General features: G+C 41.1%; 2 protein-coding genes across 7 annotated transcripts in view; one reads left to right on the plus strand and one right to left on the minus strand.

The window, feature by feature from the left end:
• LOC116065778 (inositol 1,4,5-trisphosphate receptor type 1) overlaps positions 1 to 2,367 on the minus strand; it is an 85,219-nt gene extending 82,852 nt beyond the window's left edge. For 4 of the 6 annotated variants that reach the window (XM_031321421.2, XM_031321433.2, XM_031321439.2 and 1 more), the window contains exons 1-2: positions 2,003 to 2,367; positions 833 to 978 (exon numbers count right to left, since the gene is read on the minus strand). In XM_031321421.2, coding sequence (XP_031177281.1) covers positions 833 to 939 — 107 coding nt within the window. In that variant the 5' untranslated portion in view covers positions 940 to 978; positions 2,003 to 2,367. The remainder of the gene's footprint in view (positions 1 to 832; positions 979 to 2,002) is intronic. The other 2 variants (XM_031321456.2, XM_031321448.2) reach the window with 1 other exon arrangement.
• A 233-nt stretch (positions 2,368 to 2,600) lies between these two features.
• sumf1 (sulfatase modifying factor 1) lies at positions 2,601 to 22,854 on the plus strand. Its single transcript, XM_031321463.2, has 9 exons — positions 2,601 to 2,935; positions 5,700 to 5,873; positions 6,048 to 6,122; positions 6,956 to 7,038; positions 20,226 to 20,348; positions 20,430 to 20,544; positions 21,221 to 21,334; positions 21,411 to 21,470; positions 22,208 to 22,854. Exons 1-9 carry the CDS (start codon positions 2,675 to 2,677, stop codon positions 22,307 to 22,309), a joined length of 1,107 nt encoding a protein of 368 aa, XP_031177323.1. The 5' UTR covers positions 2,601 to 2,674; the 3' UTR covers positions 22,310 to 22,854.
• Positions 22,855 to 23,395: the final 541 nt, after the last annotated feature.

Raw genomic sequence — 23,395 nt, forward strand, 5'->3', positions numbered from 1 at the left:
AGATGCTGGACACAACATATGGCACTTTCCTTCCTATAAATATGTTGTGTTTTCTACAAACAAATGAATGATTCATTGCCCACTGTTAACAATCAGAAGTGTGAATCATTATTGTAACAGATATCTTAAGACCAATATATCCATGCTCTGGACCAGAGCTCTTCAAAAAGGGGTCCGGGACCCCTAGGGGGTCCTCAGAGTCACTGCAGGGGGTCCACCAAATTATTGTTAATTTTTGAAATAAATTAAAATGTCTTAACATGAATCTAGCATATTATTAGCAAATATAAATCCCCACTGGTGATAGGATTACTGGCCTAAAGGTAAGGTAGTCACTTAGGTAGCCATTCACAGATACAGTTAATCCTAAAGATTCACTGTGCCACATGTATGTTTAACATTAAAAGATGTTTTATAAAATCATGCTGACAAATATTATTTTAATAGCTTAGTATTCTATGCACTAAAAAAGTATTTTCTCCCTGCATTATCAGTGGCGGGGTCAGCCATGGCAAAAGCACCACTTCAAATGATCTCCCACACAGCTTTCTTTTGTTGGTTAAACTGCACATTTACATCCATTTATTTCTCCTTTCCTAATTACTTAAAACAGTGGGAACGAACATTCCATCAGGCACACACAAACACACAGAATCCAGAGGCAATGCATTTTCCAATGTCACCAAAATGTGGTTCTCACTAAATCAAACTTTCTAAAAAATGGTTGTCACTACTAGTGTGATTTCCTTCCTTCCAAATACTGCTCAGCTTGCAATAGAAGATAGAAAAGTGTGAAGCAGGCCCGCCCACACACATAATGAGATGGACATACCCCAGGGTGCTGATGAAACCATTGGTGGATCCCTCTGCATACAGGGAGCAGATGTCCCCGATGTGTAGGAAGCTGGACATCTTATCAGACATGTTGGAGACACACATACACACACATACACACACCCACACACACACAGGGAACACCTACAGCAGAGGAAAAGAGTAAAAATGAGTAAGATATTCCCAATTTCAGACATGGTATTATCACAAATGTCGAACAAGCAGCAGAAGCATTTTTATTTTGAATTGTGTCATGATAATATCTTTAATGTTTGTGGTAACGATCTATAATTACATTTATTCAGCTTCAGCTATGCCACACACTGAGGGATATTGAGGGATTCCTATAATTAGTGTGCATGCACCTGTGAATTTCAGTTTGCATTTGCAGATATGATCATGCTAATACACTCGCTCAATACCCAATGCACAAATCCATGTAGCAACAGAGTTCCCAGTTAGGTGGCAGTGCAATTTTAAAAAGAGAGGGATCCCTGAGAGGTCGAGAGACTACACTATACCACTCTCTGGCAGCACGGATTTGCATAGAAGCTGCAGGGAAATTCTCTGATGTTACAGTTGTTTGTGTTGTGGCTCAGTGTTGGACAGTTAATGATTAGGAGCTGCAGACAGTTACCAGGAAGGTTTATGCACCTGCAACAGGTCATCGTCACTGAAGCTGTGCAGGTCCACTTCACTCAGGTTATCTGCCTCTTTCTAAAGCACTGTTTCTCACTAAGGTCGATAAATCAAACAAAAATGAACTAATAGCGGTGGGTTTAACGACAGCCGTCTGTTAAATAATGACATAAATCACGAAATGGTCTATTACACTACACAAGTGCGCGTCTTCCTTACAGGCCTGTTTGTCCGACCAATAAAACACACATGAAACTTGCGTAAACGTCTAATAGTAGGCTGTTACTTGATTCGGCATCCGCAATTACACTGTTTAACATCCGAAATTATTATCGGACTCGTTTACTTGGTTGTTTTTGGTCACTACTGTGTGAACGAGGACATCAAGCTCTGGTCATGAGCTGTGAGCATTTTGTTAACCATTTAAGGAGAGCGAACTAAAAAAATGTTTTTCTCCGCTGAGAGAAGATAGAGAGAAAGGAAGAGAGGATGGTAAACTGTAGCCTACAAGTTGTGCGCTCAACTTTACCTCGGTCGTGGTAAACGCTAGGGTGTTCAGCTTTCTCTGGACCGGGGCTAGGACAACATGACTGTGGCTCTCCTCTTCACCACCGGGCCGGGGGGGAGATCCAGCCGTCAGCGACTGTAATCCAGTTTGTATGACAGCTATATCTCCTTTCCGCGCTGTCGGTGCTCCGGGGCTGTGTTCACTGAGGCAGGCAGCACACTGGCTCGGCTCAGCTGCCTGGCTCGCTGCCACTTCTTCTCAAGCGGCCGTAGTGTTGATAGCTGGGAAATGATGTCCATGTGGTCCCGTCCCATCCCACCACCAGGGGAATCCAGGATGTATTATCACTCCTAGCGAAGAGCCATTGATATTTATGGTGCAGAAAAGTCTCCCATGTGAAACTGTCAAACTGCACCACACTTATGGTTTTGTTTGAACAATTGTATTGCATGCGTGGTATTTACAAGGAAGTGATTTTATTTACGTTAAAACAACTGAAATCTGTTATATTTACAAGACCCACTCATACTTTACAATAAAATCACATTTTTAAATATAAATAAACATAATATATATTAACTTCGGACAGGAAAGAGTTACATTTTCTTACATCGCAGCCAGCTGACTCACCACGTGACTTTGCGGAAGTGAGAGTATCAACAACATGAGCAGGTCTTGAACCGTCCTGGAAGAATGGTGCGCTGTTTAGCCTTGTTGTTCATCGTTGGTTGTGTGAACGATGTGTTGTGTATTCAGGGTTCATGCGGGGCTCAGTCAGAACCCGCCGCCCCGCAGGGAGCAGCCGGCTGCGGCTGTGAGAACCTGAAGAGAGCCGCTGCTGTGGAGCCTGTGGAGGACAGCACAGCTGCTGCACACCCAGCTGACAAATACTCAAGAGGCGCCAATAAGAGGCCGCCTGAGGCTCAGGGAGATGAGACGAAAATACAAAGTCAGGTAATGCATCGGTGCTGTCTTCTCTAAAAACTTTATTGGACAGTTCACAGTAGAGAAGTCACTGAATAAAGGTCCCTACTGAGACATTGCTCAATGATCCACCAGACAATGAATCCTGAAATGTTATTCAAAAATATTTTCAACCTCAACTAAAAGATAAGACACAAAGGTCGAGAATGACGCCCGTTTAGACCACATTAAACTAAACATGCATTTTTCTGAAATGTTGACATCTTCCACATAAGGGGCTTTCAGTGCAGTTATAGACTGTTTCAGAGAGAGACTTCATGTGGCATTCGGTTGATATTTGTAGACTACCATAATAGTTCTATTTTCTTGTTTGCGATTATTTATAGATAACACTCAGCTGGTTCTGAGGAAAGACCACTGTGTTTTATGCTCAAGTGTGTCCCTCAACAAGCACCAATTAGATTGTTATTTTGTGGCTTTGGTTAGAGACGGTCATCCAACAGACGCAGTCTGACTGCTTCAGGGTCAGTTCAAGGCATGGGAGTTCCCTGAGTTCTGCAAAAACCTCATGCAATATTAAACGACAAGCCCTGCACAATACACAGTTAATTTAATGTAGGTGACATCTGGTTCTACCATGTAGGACATATTGAAAGAAAAATAACATTTAATCCAATGTGCTTAAAAGCTGCAGTAACACTGTATTTAAATAGCACAAATATGTAACTAGCCAACCGGTAATCTGATATTGGGCTATGATTATATAGGGTATTTCACACTGTTCCTTATGGTCTACTAATAGGGTATGTAACATTGGTTGGGCTGAAAATTGCCCGAATGCTATTTTATTAGGCCCTTAACTATCCTGTGAATATGGCTCTATTTGGAACAAGAGCTTTTCTTCCAAATATGGTATGCTCATGAATATTTAGATGAGCTGCGCGCTGATTGGTTTGAGCAAACCCCATAGAAACACATTGGAGACGAGACAGCAGGTCTCATATTTCAGACATTGCAAAGTTATACATTGTTTGTCGGGCTATTTCGTTATTAAATTCACGTCTGAGGCTTTTTTAAGCGAGAAATCAACTATATAAAGCTCAAATATGGGCCGTTTTACGAAAATTGATGGCTAATTGCAAATTTGGTAAGACGTGTCGGACTTTAGGAGCTCCACACAGTCTGGCATAGACTGCCGGCATAACTAGAGTATATTTACAGTTTGAACTTCGTCACGCCACTTATATAACATCCACCCCAAGGTCTTATAGGTGAATTATACTGGACGCATCCAAGGTGGCGCGCGCCATCGTGACGTCAAAATGATGTCATATCCTGCCGGCGCGTCCGATTTATAGCGCGCTCCCAGCTGTCGCGCACGGCTCTTCTTTTTTCAGCGGCGCGCGACAAAGCGGAAACGGGAGGCCGAACGGGTTCGCAGCCAACCGGATGCCAGGACTCTCAGAGTGACTGCTAGTCTCTCCTGTAAACTTACTGGGTTAAGATGAGTTCTTTTATGGTGAATGAAAGGCTTGATCCGACGAAGTAGTTCATTGAATCAAATCGAAGCATTGACGTCAATGCTGCTGCCAGTTCTGCCGTTATTTACTTTTTCTTCTTCTTCTAGTCCGTAGAAAGAGCAATGTCTGTAGCCTTTGCTCATTAGCGCCACCTCTGTTCAGGAGAAGACTGCAACTAGTGTCGCGAGCACCAGTGCGAGTATAAATAGTCACGCCGATCTCATGACGTCACATTTGGATGCGCCATGCGGGCTGCGGTTACTGTAAAACACGCTTTATAAAGCTAACAATGGTGTCAGATTTCAATTTAATGCATTTTTGTGAACATTAGCTAGGGATTTCGTTAGCTACTACTGTCCCTTCAATCCTATGTGTACAGATCGCGGCTAGTTAGCTTCAATTTCAGCATAATTAGAGTATATTTACAGTTTGAATTTCGTCACGCCACTTATGTAACATCTACCCCAAGGTCTTATAAAGCTAACAATGGTGTCCAAGTTCAATTTAATGCATTTTTGTGAACATTAGCGAGGGATTTCGTTAGCTGCTACTGTCCCTTCAATCCTATGTGTACAGATCACGACTAGTTAGCTTCACTTTCGGCATAATTAGAGTATATTTACAGTTTGAATTTTGTCACATTTCGCAACATAAAGACAACACATGCAAATAAAATCTTGTTGTGGTTTGTTTGCATGTGTTGTCTTTATGTTGCGTGTTGTGGTCTATTTGTGTGCGTTTTCTTAACGTTGCGTGTTGTGGTTTATTTGCGTGCGTTTTCTTAATGTTCCGTGTTGTGGTTTATTTGCGTGCGTTTTATTTTTGTTGCGTGTTGTGGTTTATTTGCGTGCGTTTTCTTAATGTTCCGTGTTGTGGTTTATTTGTGTGCGTTTTATTTTTGTTGCGTGTTGTGGTTTATTTGCGTGCGTTTTCTTAATGTTCCGTGTTGTGGTTTATTTGCGTGCGTTTTCTTTTTGTTGCGTGTTGTGGCCTCTCAGGGCCACCGTAGCTACTGGAGTTTATGGAGATATTGTGCAGCCTAGTGGTCTGATTACACCCAAACCTTAGCCTGACAAGCATATTTATACATTTGCTGCCGCTAGGGTGCGTCTAGATTTCTTGGCTACCCAAACCTGTCTTTGCACAGAATAGATTAAGTTTCCAGCCTGACTCTTAATCCTTTTTAATTCTGTAACCTTCTACAAATTTCAGAGATTCATTGGACAGCTTGGCTGCTTGTGAAAAAGTTAAAAAAGTTAATTTCCTGCACACAGATGGTGCTGATTTCTGGAGGAGAGTTCCTGATGGGAACGGACAACCCAGGTATTCCTGCCGATGGCGAGGGCCCTCAGAGGCTGGTGCATGTAGACTCCTTCTATATGGACATCCAGGAAGTCACTAACCAACAGTTCCAGAGCTTTGTCAATGCCACAGGATACATTAGCGAGGTGTGTATCTAAAGAATAAAACACAAGCTGTATCTTTAAATACATTAGAAATGAATTGAGTCAATCAATCAAACCAATTGGTATGAAAGCAAATCTTTGGTTATTTCAATTTCAATGTTATGATGTTAATAGACATCACCTCTGCTCATTGCATTTTTATCTTTATGTTTTTAGGCAGAGAAATTTGGTGACTCATTTGTATTCGAGGGGATTTTGAGCGAGAGTGTGAAAAACCAAATCACCCAAGCAGTAAGTGTAATTATTCAACTATCGGCATAGCTGTACAAATCACATTTTATTACGCTACACAATGCTTCATATGCATTGTTAGTGCCATGCTTTTTGGCCTCATTCTTTTGGAGCCCTGTAGAAATACTTCAGACATGTGTGTACACCATGATAGTTGTTCTTCATGAGGACACGTCTTACACACAACACACACAACCATTTGCATTTTACCATATTAATGAAGCAGGAAGAATAATAGAGAGTGCTGCTTTGTTATAATAGGGTATTTATCTAATACAATAAACATTCCTAAGTTAACAGTTTTGTTTCCCTCCTACAATGATGTATTTGAACATCTTCAGAGTTATATATATATGTACACTAAGCTTAAACTTGTAAACCTATCAGCCTAGGACCGCACATACATTTACTACTGTTATTTAAGAGGTTTGAGCAGGGGCGTAGCACAAAATTCTGGGCCCTGTAGAAAGGCATTTTCTATGGGCCCCTCCCCGCATCCACAGCTATTCATTCTAGCATATTTTTGGGCCCTCCTCACATGAGGGCCCTGGGTATTCAGTCGCCTTTTCCCCCCAGTCTGACGCCCCTGGGTTTGAGAATGTTCACAGATTGGTTATAAGAGGCCTGAGCACAGCAGGCCTCCCTCAGACGAAAGACAGACAGCAGGGAGTTTGCTGCTTCATCTCAGCTGCCATGTGCAGTGGGGCAGTACTGGAAACCATTAGTACCATTGCAATTCTGACGTGTGTATGTGAGAGAAAATGGAATGAAGAGTATGAAAGAAGCATAATATCAGACAGTAACCATTGTTAACACCACGTTGTTGTTATTAGGTGGCTGCTGCCCCCTGGTGGCTTCCAGTCAAAGGGGCCAACTGGAGACACCCTGATGGTCCAGACTCTAACATCACAGATAGGTAGAAGGACATTCCACATTTACTAGAAACATCCCAGGTGAAAAAGAAATCTATTAAAAATATACTTTAATAAAGTGTACTAAGTATATTTTCTACATTTTGTACTTTTTTCGTCAAATCCAAGTATAGTTAAGCGTATTCAATTATGTATTAACTTCAACATATATTTGACTACACTTCAAGTGTAAATAGTATGCTAAAATGGAACAACTTTTTTCAAACTTCAAGTGCACTAAAATACACTAATGAAAATCTAGATTCATAAGCAATTAAGCACACTTACAGTACAATTGCATTATATCGCCATTCTAATGGAAATACACTTAAAAAGGCATTGCAGCTCAACTTATAGTTGTGTTTAAGTACATTTTGTATATATTATCATACTTGTTACTATAAACTATGTTAATTTAGTATGCCTCTGTAATATTTCAAGTGATCTACAAATGCACTTCCTAACTATATTTAGTGCTTTTAAAGTGTCCCACTATGACAATAATGTATTTGAAGTGAAGTTCAATAACAACCTAAACATCATAGACACATACTTTCAGTGCAATGTTATTATAGTGTTAGCAAGAAATGAATTGTGTTTGAAGTATACTTCATCTGTACTTTTATCCCCATTTTGTTATACTTAAGCATAAATGTTGCTATTATACTACAAGTATATTATATTACAATTCATTTCAAGTGCATTACAACAACAGATTACAAATTGCATTTCAGAAAAGGATCTTTATTACTCACACAAAAGTAACACACAAAATATCCAACTCATTTGAATTAAATGTAATCAAAGACTGTCTGTCATGGAATCTTGTGCAAAAATCAGTGCAAATACCATAGGACACATGTATATATACCCTAAGCCATATACAACACAAAAGTCCAACATTACAAACTGGGGCAAACAAATCTGGAGCAGTAGTAAAGCCATTTCGAACCCCGTTTTACGCTTCCAGCTCACTTCTACCCAGTTTGAGCATTACCTGCTGAGTAAAGTTGAAAGTGTTTTTCATGCACATGGGGTAGTCCAGGTGCAGGGCGTAGATCAACCCGAAACGGCTGTGTGTGTGAAACGAAAAGGACACAAAAGGCCTGAGGCAGGTTGGCCACAGACCCTTCCAAGATGATCCCTACACTGAATGGGTTGAGCTGGGTATTTTCTCAACCCAGGCAGAGAATTCCCACTGGAGTTTAACTGTACGAGTCCTTGTCAGTTACATCCTAATGTGAAAGAAACGTAGTGACAAGGAGAAAACATAAACATGCCAGTTAGACAATGGTGTTTTGTACACCAAAAAGAGCCTGTGACTGTTTATAATGAAAAGCCTTGTACAATATAAACTGCACTGATAGTATACTAAAGGATGATACCAGTTTAGATTTTTTTTTTTTTTTAATCAAATGCCATATTTGGATCTGTACAGTATATTGTAACACTTTGTCCCAAATATGGAGTTTACTCACTTTCAGTCACAGTCATGCTGAAAAGATGTAGAAAACTGCTCCCAGAAACTTTGTTGCTATGCAACAATTTTGTGAAGCATATGACTCAGTACATTTCACCTTAATTGCTTTTTGTAAACTTTACTGTCACCGGTTGAAACTAACATTAAGTTAGTTGATAAATTGAGCAACCAGAATCTAACATGTGCACTCAGAACTCCCATTTCAGTTAAAGACCCAAGAACATTTTCACAACTTCCAACTGGTGACAGTAAAGTAAAAAAACAAAGTGGGCAATGTAAAAGGATTCATACAACTTTAGTTATGGTGAGCAATTTTCTAAATCTTTTCAATAGAACTGGGACTGAAAGTGGGTAAGCTATCTTTGTTTGGCAATAAATAGACTTAACGGAGGCCCTTAAGGAGACACTGATTGCTGATCAAATCATTCTGAAAATTAGTAGCACTGTTCATTAATGGCTTAAAATGAGACAAATGAGCATGCACCTGCAACATTTACAAAAAAATGATTAACTTACAGAGCATGTCTTAAAGAAGGCAGAAGAATCATCCGTCAAGATGACAGGCAGTCCCGAAGACATAGGCACCTGATGTGTGTTGGCTCAGTGGTCTGGAAGATAATGGACACAAGAGTAAAACACATCTTGCTAAGGATAATCACATGTATTTATCAAATAAATTCCAGAAATTCCCCACAATGTTTATGTACAAGAGGACAAAAGGGGAGGAAAATGGAGAGGACAGAAAAGAAAATTAGGATATGAAGAGAGGAAAGGACAAGATTAAGGAAGGGAGATTTGATGGGAAGAAAAGGATAGAGCAGAGAAGAAACAAAAGACATAAAAAGAAAAGTGATGAACAGAGAGAGGAAAGAGAGGTAGTAGACTAATGTAGCTAGTCAAACCCACCTTTGTCTGACGTAAAGCTCAGCCAAAAGCTCGCTGGGCAGGCCTTTATTTTTCCTAAAGGAGGTCCATCAGCCTTGGAGAGAAACGGTCAAGTTCATCAAAGAAATTCTATTGCAGACTTTTCCCCACCACTCTGGCGAACTCGTAACAAACCTGAAACAAAACATAACAAAAACGAACCTTTGAGAGGAGGCATAGCTGTATAAATCAGTGATTGATAGCTCACTGCGTAGAGCTGCGGACTCGGGTGTTAGCTATTATTCTAGAATAATACTGAAACAGTTGAACTGGTTATGAACTGGTTAAAACGACGGTTTAGGCAATTTAGCTGACATTAGCTAAGCCAGCAAACAGGTGGCTAACGTTGATGTCCGCCGAACTTGTTAAAGCAGCCATATTATGCTCATTTTCAGGTTCATAATTGTATTTTAAAGTTGTACCAGAATAGGTTTACATGGTTTAATTTTCAAAAAAACACCATATTTTTGTTGTACTGCACCGCTCTCTCTCACTGCTGCAGATCCTCTTTTCACCTGGTCTCTGTTTTAGCTACAGAGTGAGACCTCTTTTCTTCTTCCTCTTCTTCTGTACTATCTTTGATTGCACTTGCACATGTGCAGTAGCTCAGATGTAGATCATGTCAGCTAGCTAGCTCCATAGACAGTAAAAGAAAGGCTGTTTCTACAACTTCAGTCAGTTACAAGGCAGGATTAGCTGGGAGACTTCTAAATGAGGGCGCACATGTAAGTAGTTCTTTTGTAGATTATGGTGAACTTGTGTGTGTTAGCAGTGCTTTGCTATTGAGAACGAGGTAGCATGCTAGCGTTAGCATTACCGTTAGCATGCTAACGAGCTAATGGTTGCGGTTAGCCTGCTCGTTTCGGCTTGTGACGTCACAAGCCGTGCCAATTTTGAACAGCTCACCCGGGGACTAAAGGCAGGACACATTCAGAAACCGTATCTCACTCTAAACAGCATGGATGGATTTTTTTCAAAGTTTGTATGTGTGTGGAAGCACCAGAGACACAACATAACACCCCAAATCCCAGAAAAAGTGATTTTTTCATAATATGGGCACTTTAAAACAACGTTTTTGACTAGCGTTACTCACAAAAAGCCCCTCCAGTGAGAAAAGTAATTTAGCTAGCTAGCTAACGGATGGCTAAATTAATGTCCATTGACGTCAAACTGATTCACTTCGAGTCCTTACAAACAGCCCCAACTGAAAAAAACTTTTAAACTGTAGCTAGCTAACGTTAGCAGGTGAAAAAAGGGTGCAGACCTAGTTAAAAAATAGCTTCCCACTACTCACCAACATCCCCTTGAATCCACACACAAACACGGAAACATGAAGTTGTCTGACTCCTCAGCAGCTAGCGATAGCTAAACAATGGACAACGGGAGGGCGAGATCGTTACTTAACGTTACTTACCGTCTCTGGCGAGTGTTAGCAGCAACTGGTCTGTCCGGTGGGCGGCGGCAAAGTGACAGCTTCTCAGCCAAAAGCGGATTGCGGCAAAGTAACGGCTTTCACGTTCCCATCGTGCATTGCATTAAACAGTGGAGCGTTGTCACAGTGGCTCATGAATATGCCTACAGTTAGTAGCTAGTAGCAAGCAATCAAAACTAAATTGATTTGAATCGCGTAAGTACATTATAATTAAAATGATTGATTAGATATGAAATCCGGGTTTACAGTGAACCTTGAACAGCCTACTTTCTCTGAAATGCCGGGAAGAGAACAATGGCGAACAACTTTGAAGCTTTGTTTACAGTGTACTTAGATTATACTACTGATGAAGTGAAATCAGTGTACACTCTCAAAAATTATACTAATTGTATTACAAATAAGCGTACTTACTATAAGTAACTAAATTACCACTATACATTTTGGTATTTTAACGTATTTTATGAAAGTACTCTGATATGCCACTAAAAATACACTTATTTTAGAGTGTACTGTATAAAGTGTACAGAAGTCACACTTCCAAAAAGTATACTAACAATTCATTTCCAAAAATGATACTTCCCATAAGTACACTGAATTGCCAATCTAAGTATGTCAAATTTAATACACTTCTATACAAAAATAAACTTCTATACAATTTAAAATAAATTAAAATACATAACAACAAAGTACACTTTCAAAAAGTACATTTAAAAAATAATTTGATTACTGCTAAATTAGTATACTTACTTTTTGGACTCTGAAGTTGAACTTAATTACATCTATTCTGAAGTATACTTTTAGAAAGTACATATTAAATACTCTTTAAATAAAGCACAACAAGTAGAAGCATACTTGTTTTATACTTCATGTACTTTATTCATATTTCTAATACACTAAAGTATACTACTTTTTTACCTGGGATTAAATACCCATTTTTACCTGTCTTTTCAAATTAAATAGAAGGCTCACATTTTTTTCAATTCTTGCATGTCCATATGTTTTTAGTCGCTGTGATTGTTCTTCCTCTCCATACTGGACGTGATTCCAGATTCCATTAAGTGCTGGGGGACCAAATCTACAGTCCTCGCTTTAAAATTCAGCTGAAGCAAGTATAAGGCTTCATCAGTTTAAGTGGATGAATCAAGATGGTTCTTCTAAAGTTATGGTCTTTTTTTGTGAAAACCCCCCCTGCTCCCTCCCCATATCACACAAACACACACACTGCAACTCTTCAAGGAAACAGTTGTCAGTTGTCTGTGAAATGCCAGAATTTGGCACTGAAAAGACAGTACGTTTGAACCATGGATGTATTAAGAGAACTGGATACAGTGTTCGGCGGGAAGCTCCGTACGTTCCAATGAGAGTGTCGATACACGATCCGTTCTGCACATGCGCACATACAGATAATACTGTTTTACCGAGGATACGACCTGCATAATCTGTTCCACGCTAGCCTATGGCTAGCCTCCACCGGGAAGCTAACGTTAGTTTAGCTAACAGCTAATTCGGCTAAAATAACGTTAACTCATACGTAATGGGAAAAGCAGGCTACAGCTAAATTAAGACTTCACAGTAATAACAATAAAGACAAGTATTGAGTGATTGTATTTTAAATGAGCACAAGTAGAACTGACGTAACAGCTGTTATATATGTGGTGTTTGTTATGTCAACGTTTATTTTCAAGTTTTATTTTGAGGGTCTTTTAAAGTGCCCATATTATGAAAAAATCACTTTTTTCTGGGATTTGGGGTGTTATTTTGTGTCTCTGGTGCTTCCACACACATACAAACTTTGAAAAAAATCCATCCATGCTGTTTAGAGTGAGATACGGTTTCTGAATGTGTCCTGCCTTCAGTCTCTGGGTGAGCTGTTCAAAATCGGCACGGCTTGTGACGTCACAAGCCGAAACGAGCAGGCTAACCGCAACCATTAGCTCGTAGCGTTAGCATGCTAACGCTATGGCTAACGCTAGCATGCTAACGCTAGCATGCTACCTCGTTCTCAATAGCAAAGCACTGCTACAACACACACAAGTTCACCATAATCTACAAAAGAACTACTTACATGTGCGCCCTCATTTAGAAGTCTCCCAGCTAATCCTGCCTTGTAACTGACCGAAGTTGTAGAAACAGCCTTTCTTTTACTGTCTATGGAGCTAGCTAGCTGACATGATCGACATCTGAGCTACTGGGCATGTGCAGTGCAATCAAAGATAGTACAGAAGAAGAAGAAGAAAAGAGGTCTCACTCTGTAGCTAAAACAGAGACCAGCTGAAAAGAGGATCTGCAGCAGTGAGAGAGAGCACTGCAGTACAACACAAATATGTTTTTTTTTGAAAATTAAACCATGTAAACTTATTCTGGTACAACCTTAAAATACAATTATGAACCTGAAAATGAGCATAATATGGCTGCTTTAAAGTTATTACATGCTGTCTCAGCTAGCAGTTAGCCGAATTAGCTGTTAGCTAAACTAACGTTAGCTTGCCTGTGGAGGCTAACGGCAGACCGCTACAATCAGCTAGCGGTTAGCCGAATTAGCTGTTAGCTAAACTAACGTTAGCTTGGCTGTCGACCGGAAGCTTGGAACAGATCGTGCAGTGTCGTAAATCCTCATACAACCGCGCATGCGCGAACATTTTGCGCATGTGCAGAACGGATCGTGCAGGCAGAACGGATCGTGTACCGATGTCACTGCCCGATGTGAGTCGAGTGCAGATGTGAGTCGCGCATGCGTCACTTTGCGACAAGTAGCCTACAAGATGCTAACGGCTTTTTGAGCTAACGCACAGTCTATGAGCTAACGTTAGCAATCAAACAATCATAGATAGCTAAAACGTTTTTGAAATGACTGCTGCTGCTGGCTACAAGTTAGCAATCAAACACAATAAAGGCTGTCACTTAATGGCGTTTTGAGCTAACGTTAGCAATCAAACAGTCATAGATAGCCAAAACGTTTTTGAAATGACTGCTAGCTAAAAGTTAGCAATCAAACACAACAAAGGCTGTCACTTGAATGGCATTTTGAGCTAACGTTAGCAACCAAACAGTCATAGATAGCTACAACGTTTTTGAAATGATTACCATCTTCTGTTATTGTATGTAAAGAGAAACGTTTATTATTTTATAGATTTCACAAATTTCAGTATGACACGTTATGTCGTAAACAGTTTAAATCTGAGCATGCGCGACTCACATCTGCACTCGACTCACATCGGGCAGTGACAACCGACAGAGAGTGCTTGTCGGTACACGATCCGTTCTGCCTGCACGATCCGTTCTGCACATGCGCAAGATAATACTGTTTTACGTATCCATACGACCTGCACGATCTGTTCCACGCTAGCCTATGGCTAGCCTCCACCGGGAAGCTAACGTTAGTTTAGCTAACAGCTAATTCGGCTAACCGCTAGCTGACAGCTAGATTCAGTCTAAAATAACGTTAACTCAAACGTAATGGGAAAAGCAGGCTACAGCTAAATTAAGACTTCACAGTAATAACAATAAAGACAAGTATTGAGTGATTGTATTTTAAATGAGCACAAGTAAAGTAGAACTGACGTAACAGCTGTTATATATGTTAGGTGTTTGTTATATATGTCAACGTTTATTTTCAAGTTTTATTTTGAGGGTCTTTTAAAGTTATTACATGCTGTCTCAGCTAGCAGTTAGCCGAATTAGCTGTTAGCTAAACTAACGTTAGCTTGCCTGTGGAGGCTAACGGCAGACCGCTACAATCAGCTAGCAGTTAGCCGAATTAGCTGTTAGCTAAACTAACGTTAGCTTGGCTGTCGACCGGAAGCGTGGAACAGATCGTGCAGTGTCGTAAATCCTCGTACAACCGCGCATGCGCGAACATTTTGCGCATGTGCAGAACGGATCGTGCAGGTAGAACGGATCGTGTACCGACCAAGCCCCCAGGAAGAGCGCAGAGTCTAAAAGCCACCATGGGCTTAGCGGATAACGGTGGTACTGCACCCCATGGCCCAGAAAGACTTTGCATGGCGAAAGAACGTCTATATTTCAGCGGATAATTTGTTTCTGGGTATATCAACTTACCAGCCCGAACACTGAAAGGGTCCTTGTTTAAAACGTTACGTTTTTAACATTTTTAACATTCACAAGCGAATCCAGAATTATTAAATTTGGCATGATGAACGCGCATAGTAGACGCGAGCAGAGCCGCGGGACTGCGCCCGTCCGCTCACATGACTGTTCTCCCGAGCTCATGTAGCTAGCTGTAATAATGGATATAGCTAATGGTTGTAATTCACCATGTGTTCTATGAATACGTCCATGGTGTTATCTTATGAAGTCATGATACATCCCAGGGATGTATGTAGCTGCTGTAAAGCCTGTTAGCTACGTGGATGTAACGTCATTAGCGTTTCCCAAACTGGCGGGCTATCGGCTAGCTAGCTAGTTGTTAACATCAGGGGTAGCTAGCATGGCTGTATTAAGATCTATACATAGCTAGCTATATGCCTACATAACGTTACTACAGACATAGTGATTACATCGCCTTGGTCCTCTCTTATAATACATCCGAGGGCTGTATGCTGTAAAGCTTGTAACGTGGATGAGAGCTGAAGCCATGGATGAGCTCTGTTCACGAAACTGCAGGCTAACAGCTAGCTAGCGCTAGTTAGTAGGTAGCTAGCTAGTAGCACAACATAATTATTAAATATCCTTGGTTGTCTAGCTAAATACATCTATCGTTTATTTAGCTAAGCATGTAAACGATCGGGAATAACGAAAACAATGTTTAACGTTAGTGAATATTTTAGACAATGAAAACGGCGAGTTCATGAGTTCGCCAGTAAGAGACACTGTCGGTACACGATCCGTTCTGCCTGCACGATCCATTCTGCACATGCGCAAGATAATACTGTTTTACCGAGGATACGACCTGCACGATCTGTTCCACGCTAGCCTATGGCTAGCCTCCACAGGGAAGCTTTATGCGCTTTTGAGCACTCTCATTGGAACGTACGGGGCTTCCCGCCGAACACTGTATCCAGTTCTCTTAATACATCCATGGTACCTGTCGGTACACGATCCGTTCTGCCTGCACGATCCGTTCTGCACATGCGCAAAATGTTCGCGCATGCGCGGTTGTACGAGGATTTACGACACTGCACGATCTGTTCCACGCTTCCGGTCAACAGCCAAGCTAACGTTAGTTTAGCTAACAGCTAATTTGGCTAACTGCTAGCTGAGACAGCATGTAATAACTTTAAAAGACCCTCAAAATAAAACTTGAAAATAAACGTTGACATATATAACAAACACCTAACATATATAACAGCTGTTACGCCAGTTCTACTTTACTTGTGCTCATTTAAAATACAATCACTCAATACTTGTCTTTATTGTTATTACTGTGAAGTCTTAATTTAGCTGTAGCCTGCTTTTCCCATTACGTTTGAGTTAACGTTATTTTAGACTGAATCTAGCTGTCAGCTAGCGGTTAGCCGAATTAGCTGTTAGCTAAACTAACGTTAGCTTCCCGGTGGAGGCTAGCCATAGGCTAGCGTGGAACAGATCGTGCAGGTCATATGGATACGTAAAACAGTATTGTCTTGCGCATGTGCAGAACGGATCGTGCAGGCAGAACGGATCGTGTACCGACAGTACCGACAGTGCTCAAAAGCGCATAAAGCAAACATGGAGCTCGGCTCTTCCGCATTGTTGGCCCATAACGCTGGTTGGCTCACGATGGGCATGCGCACTAGCAACAATTTGTTTGCGTTGTCGTAGCAACCGATAGCAACATGCTCGTTCATGAGCTTCTCTGTCGTGTCTCTCACAAGTGGCGAACTCATGAACTCGCCGTTTTCATTGTCTAAAATATTCACTAACGTTAAACACTGTTTTCGTTGTTCCCTATCGTTTACATGCTTAGCTAAATAAACGATAGATGTATTTAGCTAGACAACCAAGGAGATTTAATAATTATGTTGTGCTACTAGCTAGCTACCTACTAACTAGCGCTAGCTAGCTGTTAGCCTGCAGTTTCGTGAACAAAGCTCATCCATGGCTTCAGCTCTCATCCACGTTACAAGCTTTACAGCCCTCGGATGTATCATAAGAGAGAACCAAGGCGATGTAATCACTATGTCTGTAGTAACGTTATGTAGGCATATAGCTAGCTATGTATAGATCTTAATACAGCCATGCTAGCTACCCCTGATGTTAGCAACCAGCTAGCTAGCCGATAGCCCGCCAGTTTGGGAAACGCTAATGACGTTACATCCACGTAGCTAACAGGCTTTACAGCAGCTACGTACATCCCTGGGATGTATCATGAGTTCATAAGATAATACCATGGACGTATTATGGCGCTTTTCCATTATATGGTACCTGCTCGACTCGACTCGCCTTTTTTGGTTTTCCATTACGAAAAAAAGTACCTGGTACCTGCTAACAGGTACTTCTTTTGCTGCCTCCAGCTTCTTTAGAAACTAAATGTGTCTTCTGGCAACAACACACACCTTCGACGTTCTGTGTGTGTCGCGTTAGGTCACGGCAGTTTACTACGGCGCCGCTTTTGTTTACAGTTCTGCGGAGGCTCCGGCAGAGCTTTCACCGTATCCTACGTACACACACACATGCTGGCTCGACGCACACACCAGCTGACAAATGTATACATCAGGCCACATATTACATAGGCTACGGTGAAAGCTCTGCCTGCGTGGAGCTTCCACAGAACTGTAAAACAAGCTCAAGTGGCCTGATGTTATACTTGTGCGCTGGTGTGTGCGTCGAGCCGGCATACGACCAGCCACGCTGAGGCGGTACTAAAATCTGCAATGGAAAACGGACGCACAGTGTGTCGAGGCGAGTCGAGCAGGTACCATGTAATGGAAAAACGCTATTGATAGAACACATGGTGAATTACAACCATTAGCTATACCCATTATTACAGCTAGCTACATGAGCTAGGGAGAACAGTCATGTGAGCGGACGGGCGCAGTCCCGCGGCTCTGCTCGCGTCCACTATGCGCGTTCATCATGCCAAATTTAATAATTCTGGATTCGCTTTTAGTAAATGTTAAAAAACGTAACGTTTTAAACAAGGACCCTTTCAGTGTTCGGGCTGGTAAGTTGATATACCCAGAAACAAATTATCCGCTGAAACACAGACGTTTCTTTCGCCATGCAAAGTCTATGTGAAAAGTCTTTCTGGGCCATGGGGTGCAGTACCACCGTTATCCGCTAAGCCCATGGTGGCTTTTACAGTCGTGCAGTCGTGGCCAAAAGTTTTGAGAATGACACAAATATTAGTTTTCACAAAGTTTGCTGCTAAACTACTTTTAGATCTTTTTTTCAGTTGTTTCTGTGATGTACTGAAATATAATTACAAGCACTTTATACGTTTCAAAGGCTTTTATTGACAATTACATGACATTTATGCAAAGAGTCAGTATTTGCAGTGTTGGCCCTTCTTTTTCAGGACCTCTGCAATTCGACTGGGCATGCTCTCAATCAACTTCTGGGCCAAATCCTGACTGATAGCAACCCATTCTTTCATAATCACTTCTTGGAGTTTGTCAGAATTAGTGGGTTTTTGTTTGTCCACCCGCCTCTTGAGGATTGACCACAAGTTCTCAATGGGATTAAGATCTGGGGAGTTTCCAGGCCATGGACCCAAAATTTCAACGTTTTGGTCCTCGAGCCACTTAGTTATCACTTTTGCCTTATGGCACGGTGCTCCATCGTGCTGGAAAATGCATTGTTCTTCACCAAACTGTTGTTGGATTGTTGGAAGAAGTTGCTGTTGGAGGGTGTTTTGGTACCATTCTTAATTCATGGCTGTGTTTTTGGGCAAAATTGTAAGTGAGCCCACTCCCTTGGATGAGAAGCAACCCCACACATGAATGGTCTCAGAATGCTTTACTGTTGGCATGACACAGGACTGATGGTAGCACTCACCTTTTCTTCTCCGGACAAGCATTTTTACAGATGCCCCAAACAATCGGAAACAGCTTCATCGGAGAATATGACTTTGCCCCAGTCCTCAGCAGTCCATTCACCATACTTTCTGCAGAAGATCAATCTGTCCCTGATGTTTTTTTTGGAGAGAAGTGGCTTCTTTGCTGCCCTTCTTGACACCAGGCCATCTTCCAAAAGTCTTCGCCTCACTGTGCGTGCAGATGCGCTCACACCTGCCTGCTGCCATTCCTGAGCAAGCTCTGCACTGGTGGCACTCCAATCCCGCAGCTGAATCCTCTTTAGGAGACGATCCTGGCGCTTGCTGGACTTTCTTGGACGCCCTGAAGCCTTCTTAACAAGAATTGAACCTCTTTCCTTGAAGTTCTTGATAATCCTATAAATTGTTGATTTAGGTGCAATCTTAGTAGCCACAATATCCTTGCCTGTGAAGCCATTTTTATGCAACGCAATGATGGCTGCACGCGTTTCTTTGCAGGTCACCATGGTTAACAATGGAAGAACAATGATTTCAAGCATCACCCTCCTTTTAACATGTCAAGTCTGCCATTCTAACCCAATCAGCCTGACATAATGATCTCCAGCCTTGTGCTCGTCAACATTCTCACCTGAGTTAACAAGACGATTACTGAAATGATCTCAGCAGGTCCTTTAATGACAGCAATGAAATGCAGTGGAATTTTCATGGCAAAGAAGGACTATGCAATTCATCTGATCACTGTTCATAACATTCTGGAGTATATGCAAATTGCTATTATAAAAACTTAAGCAGCAACTTTTCCAATTTCCAATATTTATGTAATTCTCAAAACTTTTGGCCACGACTGTAGACTCGGCGCTCTTCCTGGGGGCTTGGTTTGAACTACTTGAGGAGTCTAACTCAGACTGTTGGAGCCTCATGTGGGCTTCACCGGAACTTCAAAATGCATTTTAACACAGAACAAGAACTGTAGGTTTTGTTTCCCATCACTTACACTGGAGACACATGGAGAGTAGGAACAATTAAAACAACCAAAAGCCATATCAATATACGTATGGGCTACGTCTTGCTCCTTATGACCTCATAAGGAGCAAGATTCCAGATCGGCCCATCTGAGCTTTCATTTTCTCAAAGGCAGAGCAAGATACCCAGGGCTCGGTTTACACCTATCACCATTTCTAGCCACTGGGGGACCATAGGCAGGCTGGAGGAACTCATATTAATGTTAAAAAACCTCATAAAGTGAAATTTTCATGCCATGGAACCTTTAAAAAAGACTTGCAAACTTTTAAATATAGATACAAAATCAATTTCTCGCCTGCCACTTCTTTTATTTCATTATGACGGTTCTTTCTTTTGGCAAAAGCAAACTGATAAACCAAATACAAGCTCAGTAATTAACTTTAAATCTGTTTTTTTGTAGGCTGGACCATCCTGTTCTACATGTGTCCTGGGCGGATGCTTTCACCTACTGCACCTGGGCTAACAGGAGACTTCCCACAGAGGCAGAATGGGAGTATGCCTGCAGGGGCGGCCTTGAAGACAGGTATGATAGTTACTCATTATGGGACTGTAAAATATGCTAATGTGCCATGTCAATTTCCTGATGCACTGCCCCTGCTTGTAGACTTTACCCCTGGGGAAACAAGTTGAACCCGAAAGGGCAACACTACGCCAACCTCTGGCAGGGGGATTTCCCCAACCATAACTCTGCAGAGGATGGATACATCAAAACTTCACCGGTAAGATGTCATAGTCATGGGTGTGTTAAAGCGCATCATATTTCAGGTTAGAGATGATGTGAGTGACTGTGCTCATGAGCCATTTTCAAAAGGGGAAAAAGGTTTTTAATCGAGCCACTGCCTATAGAATCTACAGGAAATGAAAGGCGCTGGAGATAAGAGCTCATTTCAGAAGTTGATGGAATCACAACAGCAGCTCACAGCTTCTAGAGATCAAATGGATAACCATTAGATAATATTAATCCGATCTCTTTCTCTACAGAGGGAACTTTAAAGCCCAAGAGGTATCAACCATGAATGTATGCTCTCAAATTGAAGGAAGCTGAAGGAGTTTTTATGCTTCACTGATTATAATTACACAAATGTAACATGCTTTTTTTTATTACTGTCTCATTTAAGCAGCTTGGCATGTTGGGCAATAGAAAAAAACAATGGAGAAAAACATATGACACCATCTGTAAATCCAGATTGAACACTAACTAATCGGTATTTGACAGTTCTTGGAAAGTTCCCTCAGAGTCGCATGCTCATTCTGGCAAATGCTATACAAATACGCACATACAGCAGTACATACAGCTTACATATCTTCCATGTTTTCAGAAGAAACAAGTGTTTCTAATAAGATTCTTAATCAGACATCGGGTTAATGTGACATTATTCTCCCCGTACCCTGCAGGTGATGTCCTTTCCTGCCAATGGTTTTGGTCTGTATGACATGGTGGGGAATGCATGGGAATGGACCTCAGACTGGTGGACTGTGCATCACACCACAGACCCACAACACAACCCAGTAAGAACACATTACCTCTAAGCTTTTCAGTCTTCCAGGTTTTGCTCTGATATCTAATCAGTTTCCACTCTTTCAGACGGGTCCTCCATCAGGCACAGACAAGGTGAAGAAGGGAGGGTCATACATGTGCCACAAGGTAAAGAACACGACTACTTTTATGCTTCTCATGCTCTATAGCTTGCTTGCTTATCTCATGCTTTTGTTAAAAAAAAACAAGTTCAACATCTTGATTACCAAACATGAAATTAGAAACACCAGTCTGAACGTCTACTGACATATTTGAACTGTTTTTTTTATGTACTTTTGTAATGTGAGCAGATCAGTGAAAACAAAATAGTTCTGGCTAGTTGTGCAAACCTATTTAATAGCAAGTATTTAATCCAGGCAACAACAGCTCTGACATCAGCATTTCCAAAGGAAGAAATGGTGCTCTCTATTACTCTCCACCTGTTTGATTACAAAGGAAAAATGCGGCCTCTCCTATTTTTCCTTTTTTTCCTGGTTTGTGAGGATAAAGTAGTTTATGTGCATGCACAGTCACCTAGCCTCTTGTTCAGTGGCTCTACTTGTTCTGGATTTAGAAAACTTGAAAAGTGTGAAATGGAGAGTACCAGACGACTCATACCAACGCATATAGTACATTTACTTTATCTCCAACACCATCTAAGCCGCCCACTGTTGACCATTCCAGTTTGCTTACCACCAGAATTGGTTGCCATGGGAATGTGACTAATTGCATGCAAAATAAGTCCTAAGCTGATCTGGTTTGTTTAATATGAATAAACCATGTGAGGGTGGAGAGGACAACAGTCAACAGAAAATAAATGTATTGTATTGTAATAAATTTCCCTCTCTTCTTTCCCCCTCCTCCAGTCTTACTGTTACAGATACCGATGTGCAGCTCGTAGCCAGAACACTCCGGACAGCGCAGCCTCTAATCTTGGTTTCCGCTGTGTCTCTCAAGGGCACCGCTGACCTGACCTGACCTGCTTGTCTTAAACACAGAGTCCTTTATTCCAGCTGCTCTCTGACTCAAGTGTTAGTTGTAGAGTAAACCATTGAAAGGGGTTTCATAGAGGCTTTCTTATGTGTCATTTCATTGAGAATGTCTTCCATTCCAGCAGGTATTCTCAAAAATGTTAAATTTTATAACTTTATATTTTTTTAAAGAAATGAATAGAAAAGGCAGTTGTTTCTACGTCTCTGTTCTCTTTAGGCTGCTGAGCACAGGTGGAGAGAGCACTGAATAACTCAAGTTATTGTTTCTGCTTTGGTCGAAGAACTTTTCAGTGGCAAAGATCAGTGTGTTCTTGTAAATGTCAAAAAAGTCTTTGCAAGCAATTGTATAGGTTGTCATTATCAGCCAACGAGCTGTCTGAAATACAGACTAAAAGTCCATATAAACTATACATCCGATGTAAAATGACACTTTGCAATTGCTGCAGGATTATTGTCAAGTATTGTAATATAATGTTTGCAATCACTGATAAATCTGGGACGAATGGTATCCTAAAGAATCCCATTTCTCTTTGTGTGTGTATTTGTCTGTTTTAATTAGTTAATGCTTTCTTGATTTTTTTTTTTTTTTTCTTTCAAGAATTGTTTCATAGAATGTCCCTAGCCTGAAAATGACTCAATTTCTGAATTAGCCATAATAAAAAAACACTGAATTTGTATGGGAAACTTTAGGTTTAGCTGACACAGCACATGGAGATAAGTGTAGCTATATGAGACTAAGTTATTGATTCTAAACCTCAAGGTGCTACTTTGCTACAGTATTACTCTGTTTTAGCATTATTGACCTCTATGACAACCATATAAATCAGGTTTATTATGTAGTTGTAGTGTAGCATCCACCAGAGGGCAGCACATGCTGAAATCTGTCTGTATCTGTCTCACGTGTATGTACAGTATGTTTCTTTCATACCCATATCGAGATGTTAAGCTGACACAGTATAAGCTGTGTCTGTAAGGATGGTTCAGGGCAGTTAGCACTGTGATGATGTAAAGCTGATTTAGACAGTTTTGGATTGAGATGGGTTTAAGTTCTTCTAAGAAATG

Source organism: Sander lucioperca, chromosome 6 (assembly GCF_008315115.2).
Source record: "Sander lucioperca isolate FBNREF2018 chromosome 6, SLUC_FBN_1.2, whole genome shotgun sequence".
In the NCBI taxonomy this organism is placed as follows: domain Eukaryota; kingdom Metazoa; phylum Chordata; class Actinopteri; order Perciformes; family Percidae; genus Sander; species Sander lucioperca.